This window comes from Triplophysa dalaica, chromosome 5 (assembly GCF_015846415.1).
Source record: "Triplophysa dalaica isolate WHDGS20190420 chromosome 5, ASM1584641v1, whole genome shotgun sequence".
Taxonomy (NCBI): domain Eukaryota; kingdom Metazoa; phylum Chordata; class Actinopteri; order Cypriniformes; family Nemacheilidae; genus Triplophysa; species Triplophysa dalaica.
Genome location: NC_079546.1, coordinates 20,145,155 through 20,154,982, shown reverse-complemented (window position 1 = coordinate 20,154,982; position 9,828 = coordinate 20,145,155). Strand labels below are relative to the sequence as shown.

The window sequence follows — 9,828 nt, the reverse complement described above, 5'->3', positions numbered from 1 at the left end:
AGATGGATCGTGCTATCTAGGTTGTAGATGAACATAGTATGTGTTGCAGATATCTTACAGATGTCAAATAGACGTCTGGCAGATGTTTGTGTGCTATCAGGGCGTTAAGACGTTAAGGGTCTTTTTGATTCCCTTTGATCTGAATATCTATGCTTGAATGTTTCAAATTAGTTCTACGCACGAAAAGAAGCAAACAAGTTTCTTCAAGAATAGTTTTTGAGAACAAAACCGTGCTAACATTAGTTTTAAAAAAATGATTATAACCACACCGTTTGCTTTTGTAGTATGTTTGTGTCTTATTCTAAAAAGATGTTAGCGTGGAGAAGTGTAAATGCTTATTCCCTCTATCCACTTTAAACACAGGAGGCTTGGAACTCTGTAAACTGGAATGAACTGAAGTAACATTCTCTCAAGGTGGCGCTATTGTCCTCTGTTTGACTGAAGACCACAGCCTCCCGTGACGTCACTGTTATACACACAAAGGCACAGTTAGGATCGTTTGTTTAACAAAGCAGCACATTTCAGTTTCAGATTTGTGTATGTTATAGGTGTTGCCTAAAAAAGGTTGCAAACTCAATGAAACATCGATTTAAAAGATAAATATTTTTAATATATTGATATTAAAATGCAAAAATAAAAAATCTATATTTTATCAAAACATTTATCAAAATGTTTAACGATGCGTTTTTAATTGATAAAAACAATCAAAAAGATGGGGATAGTATTTTATATGTCCTTAAGAACGTTTGTTTATTTTTTCAGTAGTTATGTGAAGCTTTAAACATGTTAAGTGAGGGGACCTTTTAATAACATGACGTTTATTTAAAGTCATGTGCACGGCAAAAATGAAACATTTGTGTTAAAATAATAATACAAATTGATAAGTGCTCTGAAATCTAGAAGCACAAGTGAGCGCACTGAGCACGTGACTGACATGTCCACTTTAAGGGGCGTGACGTCACCGGCGGGTGTTCCCGTCGTGCCGCGTCTCCAGCTGACGGAAGTGAAGAGCGCCGTTGTTGTCGTTACTCCGCTTCGCTCGTGTCATGAGATCAGCGCGTTTGTTATGGCCGCCGTACCGGGTTTGTGTCACGCCGACAGGAGCGACGAGGACGCCGGCGAGCCCGACGAGTCCCTGCAGCACATGCTGAAGGCCATCGCGGACGAGCGGAACCGCCTGCACGTCCGACAGGACCTCAGCGGACTGGGTCAGTGCACGCACACGATCATTGTCCGAGCGTCCGTCTTTCGTCAACGACGTGGAATGTCACGATCGCTGGAAGATGGGAGGCCGCGATCGGCCGCTTATGTTTTCGGCTGAGGTCTTTTTTATGACGTCATGGTGGTCTCGCGGCCGTGACGTCATGGCGTGCTGTTCTTCTCGGTCGTGGTCGTTGTTTATGTTCTGTTCTGTCTTTGTGTTGATTTATCTGTACGTCTCTCTCTCAATGTACACGTGTCTCTGTCAGGACGTTAAAGGAGACTGTCAACCGGTTGTTCAGTAATTCAAGTAACAAGAATTAAATCCCGTAGAAGCGAAAAAGTAACAATGACGTCATTAACACATGTATAGTGACTCACTGTCATTCATTCTACATCGTCTTGTTTATATTTACATTCTGATCACTCAAACAAACCCACACATGAAGTAAAAGTTGTTGTTTATAATGTCTTTCTTGGTGTTTTGTCCCATTTAAATAGTTCATCCTATAAATGTTTCAGGCTTTGTGTTTAGTTCCTCGGTTCTGCTTTTTGAAAACACAATATTAGTCATCAGTTATTGGCCCTGGTGTGGTTATGACTCTTTCTTCCTGTGGAACACAAGAGAGGATATTGTGTATTCACACATTGGAAGTCTAGGACAATGTTGTTGGGTAACAAACATTCTTCAAACTATCTTCTCTCTCGAGAAAGTCAGGTTTTTAATGACATAAGGATATATAATGAAAGAAGTTCATTTTGGGGTGAAACATCCCTTTACGGTCCGTAAGACAGCACTGCATTGAATGTGGGAAAGAAATCGATGGCGTCCACTTTGATGAATACTTAAGTATGGTTTGCGTTCAGATCTGTTTGACCTTTCTGCGCGGTTAGTGATGCTGTCTGTGAGCATCAGCGCTGTCTTCTTGTTTGTGGATGTGAGAGTCGGTCTCGTGAGCGCTTCTGTGTGCTTCATTAAAAAGTTAAATGTCAAGTTTTTATGTCTCGTTCCTGTTCTGTTTTAGGCGTTAAACCAGAAACTAGCACTTTTCTGTTCATAGTGGTCTGTCACTTCCTTATAATCTCTGAACATAATTCATACGTTTACAGTATTTGCTAATTGAGATGCGTTACGTTTTAAAATGAATATGTTTTTAAACGAAACCGAACATCAGTTATACTTCCTAGTTTATGTTTCACATCGGCAAGCCACAAGTGTGAAAACAAGAAGCATTCTTGCATGTGCAGCAGTTGTGCCTGAATGTGAAGTATTCTTATTCCATCATGTTGAATACGTTGAATGCTGTACGATGTACATGTGTATTTAAACCGTGAGATGTTTTGTTAACATAAACGGCTTCAATATTTAACATTTCAGTCCAAATAAATCGAGGCAAAACGTCATCGTTTTTTAATCTTCTTTTGAGTGGCTTCATTTCACAAAACTGCAACATAAACGCACTTTCATACTTAAACATAAGAGTGTGAAAATGTATGATAAACTGTCAATTTAAGCTTTGATGTTATATTTTAAATTATACCATGGTCTGTTTGTATACTCGATTCTGATTGGGCGGAAGGTGTGCATTAAAACCCTGTAAGGCACGGGTAGCTCCATTCAGTTTGGTTACATTTGAAACTAACTGACAAATAACTGTCATTTTCATCCGTTTGATCTAAAATCACAATGTAAATATCAAAAAAAGCTTTATCTTGGCAAATGACCATGGTATAAGCGGGATAATCCACAGCTAGCCGTGGATTATCCCTTACGTAAAATTGTGAACACCGGTTTATTATGATTAAAACAAAGAGGTGAAGACATTTGTTTTGTTTGTTTAGGGTGTTTTAAGGATGACCGTATCGTCTTCTGGACGTGGATGTTCTCAGTGTATTTTATGGAGAAATGGTCGCCGCGTCAGGATGATATGCTCTTCTATGTGCGACGCAAACTCTCGTACGTCAGCACCGACAACACGGAAGGAAAGAAGGTGCGATGAATTTCCAAAATTCTCTTCACAAATTTACGTTCCAAATTATAATTAAGTGATATTGTGGGTTTGTTTTATCAAATAAAGTGACAGGAGCTTTGTTTTTACATAATTGTGTCTTATAAACCTCACAGTGTTCAACCAATCACAAACTGAAAGAAATTAAAGTGTGAGTTGAAGTCATAAACATCTAGGTGTATTTTCAACCTATCTTAAATATACATTGATTCATGATCTGCTAAAGTTTGGCATCTGTACATGTTGGGCATGACCCTTTGACATCACCACACGATATCTGTAACTATGACAACCCTCCATCACTCTCCATTGCTCTGCTGAAGCACTCATCAAGAGGTCAGGGTTTGGCTGGTCAGCTCTGGTCCAGTTTGTCCCTGCTGAATAATACCATAGATAGAAACGTGACATTTCCAGCTTCAGTGATTGGCTGCTCATGAGCAAACTGCTTATCAGGTACTCGGAGAGCCATCTGCTCAACTTGTGATTTTATTGATTGAGACGAATGCAAACACATAGCTTGGTCCAGACGTTAGTTGCAGATTAGTGAATGTCAATCAGCAGTGTATGTGAGATGTTAAACAAAAACAAACTGCTCCTATCACGAAAAGTGATCCTAAATGTTGTCTTCTCTGTCGTTTGTTAAGGTGGAGGTCGAGGTGTACAGAAGAGACTCTAAAAAGCTGCCTGGTCTGGGAGATCCTGATATCGACTGGGAAGAGAGTGTCTATTTAAACCTGATCCTGCAGAAAGTAAGCACACCTCCACTCTGACATCCACAACACATCATAAAAATCATCTGGATAGAGCGCTTCTAAGCTAGTTCCTCGCCCCATACTAATCCAACATTGTTGTAGTTTGTGGACAATATCAATGTAGTCTGTGCACAGTATCAGTGTAGTTTTCTACAGTGTCATTGTAGTTTGTCGACAGTAACAGTGTAGTTTTCGTATAGCATGGGTGTAGTTTGTGTAGAGTATCGGTGTAGTTTGTGCACGGTAACAGTGCAGTTTATGCAGAGTAACATTGTAGTTTGCGCATGGTAACAGTGTAGTTTGTGCACAGTAACAGTGTAGATTCTGCTCGGTAACAGTGTAGTTTGTGCACGGTAACAGTGTACTTAGTAAATAGTAACAGTGTAATTTATGCACAGTAACATTGTAGTTTGTGCATGGTAACAGAGTACAGTAACAGTGTAGTTTGTGCACAATAACAGTGTAGTTTGTGCACGGCCACAGTGTAGTTTGTGCACGGTCACAAGTGTAGTTTGTGCACGGTCATAGTGTAGTTTGTGCACGGTCACAGTGTAGTTTGAGCACGGTAACAATGTAGTTTGAGCACGGTAACAGTGTAGTTTCAGCACGGTAACAGTGTAGTTTGTGCACGGTAACAGTGTACTTAGTAAATAGTAACAGTGTACTTTGTTACTACTTACTAAGTACACTGTTACTATTTACTAAGTACACTGTTACTATTTACTAAGTACACTGTTACCGTGCACAAACTACACTGTTACCGTGCATAAACTACAATGTTAAAACAATTACACTGTTACTATTTACTAAGTACACTGTTACTATTTACTAAGTACACTGTTACTATTTACTAAGTACACTGTTACCGTGCACAAACTACACTGTTACCGTGCATAAACTACAATGTTAAAACAATTACACTGTTACTATTTACTAAGTACACTGTTACTATTTACTAAGTACACTGTTACTATTTACTAAGTACACTGTTACCGTGCACAAACTACACTGTTACCGTGCATAAACTACAATGTTAAAACAATTACACTGTTACTATTTACTAAGAACACTGTTACTATTTACTGTGTAATTTTTTTAACATTGTAGTTTATGCACGGTAACAGTGTAGTTTGTGCACTGCAACATTGTAGGTTGCGCACATTAACATTGTAGTTTGCGCACGATAACATTGTAGTTTGCGCACGGTAACAGTGTAGTTTGCGCACGGTAACAGTGTAGTTTGTGCACGGTAACAGTGTAGTTTGTGACAGTTCAGTGTAGTTTTTGTACGGCATTACTGTAGTTTGTTTACAGCATCAAGGTAGTATGTGTATAGCATCGTTGTAATTTGTGCACAACATCAGTGTAGTTTGTGACAGTTCAGTGTTGTTTGTGTACAGCATTACTGTAGTTTGTTTACAGCATCAAGGTAGTATGTGTATAGCATCGTTGTAATTTGTGTACAGCATCAGTGTAGTTTGTACAGCATCGGCGTAGTTTGTGTACAATATCGAAAGTTTGCGTATAGTATGGATGTAGTTTGTGTAGAGTATAAATGTAGTTTGTGCATGGGTTTGATGTAATTTGTGTATAACTGATAAAATTCTTCTCTCCCTCAGCTGGACTATGTGGTCACGTGTGCAGTCTGCACTCGCTCAGACGCAGGAGACATCCACATCCACAAGAAGAAGTCTCAGGTAGAATAACGTCTGTGCGTCTACACTCTTCTGTCAGCTGGCTGTATTAAAAAGCGTCTCTTTTCTCAATGTAATTTACATGTCAATTCATTTTACAGCAAGTGTTCGCCTCCCCGAGCAAACATCCCATGGACAGCAAAGGTGAAGAGTCTAAAATGAGCTATCCAAACATCTTCTTCATGATCGACAACTTTGAGGAGGTAACCCTGACTGAACCATGACATCACACTGTAATGCTGGAGCAATGATTGAGCAATGACAGCGTTATCATATCTTTCACAGCGATATGTTTCTGTTTGTGAGATGTGCACAGACAGGTTAGGCAGGTCAAAGTTTTTCTACACAAGCACATTCTTCCCTGTTTACTCAGACTCATTTATTTAATTTACGCCCCTAAAGTGTATTTACATCAATGCACCTCAAACAATCTACCAGATACGTGAGGAATCATTATCATGACTGTGATTTGTTTAATTCTTTGATTCAGATCAAATAAATGCCAATGAATCACACCCATCTATATTTGAAGAGTAAAATGAAGATGCTTGTGCGTCTCTGTAAGGTGTTCAACGACATGACCGTCGGTGAAGGTGAAATGGTCTGTGTGGAGCTGGTGGCCAGTGATAAGAGCAACACATTTCAGGGCGTGATCTTTCAGGGCTCCATCCGCTACGAGGCTCTCAAGAAGGTCTATGACAACCGGGTATGGTAATGACACAAGATGGGATCAAAATTTTAGTCTTCGTTCTGTATCAAATGTCCTTGATTTCTTTCAACAAACTAAAATGAATGATGAAAGAAAGATTTGACTCGGAAATTGCATGCTGATATCCCTGTTGAATAAAACATTATATGCTAGGTTAGGTATGTTTTTCAACAAGGATATTCATCGTTATTGTTTCCTTATAATGGTGAAGTTTAATTATGCTGTTAATGTTATTAAACTTAATATAACACAATATCAAACACAATGTTAGTGGACATTTTAGATAAAGCTCTAATAAATGACGTCGTATTTTTAAGGAAGTTCACGTAGCTATTAGAACATTTTAAAATGTGTCACATTCAGCCTTTTGTTATCAGTTTTAATGTGTTTTGATGCAGGATTGTCATGTGACGTGCATGCTTTTTCTCAACAGGCGAGCGTAGCAGCTAAAATGGCTCAGCGCATGTCGTTCGGCTTCTATAAGTACAACAACATGGAGTTTGTGCGGATGAAGGGTCCTCAGGGCAAAGGTCACGCTGAGATGGCAGTCAGTCGGGTGCCCACCGGAGACACGTCGCCCTGCGGGACAGAGGAAGATCAAGATTCCCCCCTCCACGAGAGAGTGAGCATGACTCTGCCAATTTTCTCTAGCTGTATTTCAGCTTAAACATACTTTAGAAGCATTTGAGTGTCACAAAAAAAGTTCCGAAAGTTTGTTTTGGGTTTAATAAAGACAAAAGTCAAAGCTGTTGATGAAACCTGAATCATTTGTGTTTTATTTAAACACATTTGCTTCCTGCAGGTGACGTCATTCAGCACCCCTCCGACCCCGGAGAGAAACAGACCCTCATTCTTCTCGCCGTCGCTGCGTCGCAAAGTTCCTAGAAACCGGAATGCTGAGATGAAGAAATCGCACTCGGCGAACGACAGCGAGGAGTTCTTCAGGGAGGAAGACGATGAAGGTAACGTTCTTAATATCTATATATATATATATATATTGTCATGACATTCTTTTTTAGGCATTAAAGTCAACGTTCGACATGTTTGAAAGCATTCATTTCCAAACCTTTTCTGACCATTTAACATGTTTTTGAAAAATTTTACAAAACAATATCATTACCGTAACACTAAAATGTCAATACCGTATTATGTTAGAAGCCATGATCCACAAGCCAGTTCTTATTCATCATACGTTATGACACATGAATAAAGTATATTTCTATAGAAAATGATAAATGTAACTTTTCTTTGTGGAAATGTGGAAAACGACTTAACTGTTATGGTAATGATAACCAATATTGTTTTTATACACGGTATGACAGTAGACAGTATTTCGAGGAACATAAAAAAGACGTTTGGAAGGGACTGGCACATGTGTTTCTTAACACAAAATCAAGCTTATTGTAAAGATGTGTATGCAGTCCTTTAATAATGTGACGGAGGGTGAAAGCATCAGTCATCTGCACTTTTGCATCATTTCCTCATTCTTATTGTACATGAATATTCATATTTGTTTTGTTATTTGAGAACATCTATTAGAACATCCAATTATTTCCCCAATTTTGTTTATTTTACTTTGTTTACATTACAACGCATCAGGCATAGCTGGATGTGTTACGGTGATGAGTTTTCAGCAAAAAATGCGATTAAATACAAACATATTTCATTGCCATGTTAAAATTATTATTGGTGCAATTTAATGCAATGTACAATAACTGTGAGGTTACAGTGGTTTGAAAACGACCCCAGTAGGTTTGGGTTAGTAAAAAGTCATGATTTGATGGCGAGTCATTACCGGGCTTTTTTATGGGATCCTTCTTAATCGTTTGTTCAATAAAATGCTCTATTTCTTTCTCTTTAGACCTGTGTAACGCCACAAACCTGCGCTCTCGATCTCTGTCGGGCACGGGCCGATCTCTGGTGGGCTCCTGGCTCAAGTTGAACCGAAAGGAGGAGTATTTTCTGCTGTATTCTTATCTCACTTACGTCACTCTTCCCCTCCACCGCATCACCACAGGTAGAGCAAATACGGGTGAAGGTGAATGCTTATTAACCCGCAACGTAACATTGTATATTAACGTGAATTTTTGACAGATTTCATGTGTGTAAGTGGCTGATTTCCCCAAAATATTTTGAAGTAACGCGACATTTGTTTTCAGATATTCTGGAGGTGAGACAAAAGCCCATTCTGATGACATAGCATCTCCAGAGCTGTGAACACCACGTTACCAAGTGCCTCCTCACATCAGGCCCTGAGGACCAGCCATCGAACAACCAAAAACTCCACAAAAGGCGTACGAGAAGAGGGAAAGACCACGCTAAAGAACAAAGTGCCTCTTCTGCTCGTGGCATCTGCCGAAACGTCCTCCGGAGCCGAAAGACACCTGACGCCGAGGCGAAAAGGGAAACGTTCACGAGAAACTGAACAAACGAATGTCGTTCTTGTAAATACACTGCTGCTTAGATACTCAATGAAATGTACCGACCCCGCCCCTCCGTAGACTCTTGTAGGTTTCACGATGTTGCTGATTTTGTGTGTTGTATATTTTCCAAAGGGACGTTCCTCGCAGCTCATAGGCCTTAATACGTCGCTAACCAGCCAATGTATAACGAACGTCGTCCGCGTGGCGACTTTTTTAAAGTGCGGGGCACGTCGCAATTGCCCGGCTAACGTTCTCCTGTCTGTTATTCCATGTGTTTGAGGGTGTTTGTCATAGCCAGATACTAGTGAACACGACGTGGAAGAGGAGCAGATGTGTATTCAGTGTTAGGACGCAGTGGATCAGTTGAGGACCACACAAGAGCACATCAACGACACTACGGTCACACACAACAGCTCTTTCATTTTCTCTGCGAGTGCTTGTATAGGGACGAACACTGTTTAGATTCGTCTGACGCAATGAGCTTTGGTTTTAAGAAATCTTTTGCACTAAAGGGCTTTTGGAGTTGAACATGTATAACCAACCCAAATTGTCAGTATTCATTTATTTTGTACGTGTTTGTCAGCTGAATGTAACGATTGATCCGACAGCTTTAATATTTGCCAGTCAACTGCGTTTTGAAACTCTTAAGTTTTGAATATTCCATTTTTCTTTATGCTGTAGGTCAAAGGCTTCGGTGGAACAATTTGTAAGAACGCTCTGCTTTACATGTGCTTTTGTATCGATGGTAATTCAGCAAAGTAAATGTGCACGTTGTCATATTTATGTTGTTAATATATATCCACACTTTTTCTGTACAACTTTATGAAAATACACATTCCCAAGGAAAAGCTGTCTTTGAAGTGAAATTATTGTGTGATGCACTAAACGTTTATTTGTTTTTATAAATGAATGGAGAGAATACGTTTCTCGCTAATCAATCAATCCCATCATACAAGTTGCAGTCAAAATGTCATTTACGTCAACCCCGTATGAGCGCATCGGTCCAATGAATGACATTTGTATGAGTTTTCATATGAGCCA

General features: G+C 39.6%; 1 protein-coding gene across 1 annotated transcript; it reads left to right on the top strand.

Annotated features, from left to right (window-relative positions):
• Positions 1 to 919: 919 nt before the first annotated feature.
• On the top strand, positions 920 to 9,168 carry kiaa0930. Its single transcript, XM_056749346.1, has 10 exons — positions 920 to 1,208; positions 3,043 to 3,191; positions 3,854 to 3,958; positions 5,581 to 5,658; positions 5,757 to 5,858; positions 6,221 to 6,361; positions 6,798 to 6,986; positions 7,167 to 7,326; positions 8,226 to 8,381; positions 8,524 to 9,168. The coding sequence occupies exons 1-10, from the start codon at positions 935 to 937 to the stop codon at positions 8,562 to 8,564; spliced, it is 1,395 nt and encodes a 464-aa protein (XP_056605324.1). The 5' UTR covers positions 920 to 934; the 3' UTR covers positions 8,565 to 9,168.
• Positions 9,169 to 9,828: the final 660 nt, after the last annotated feature.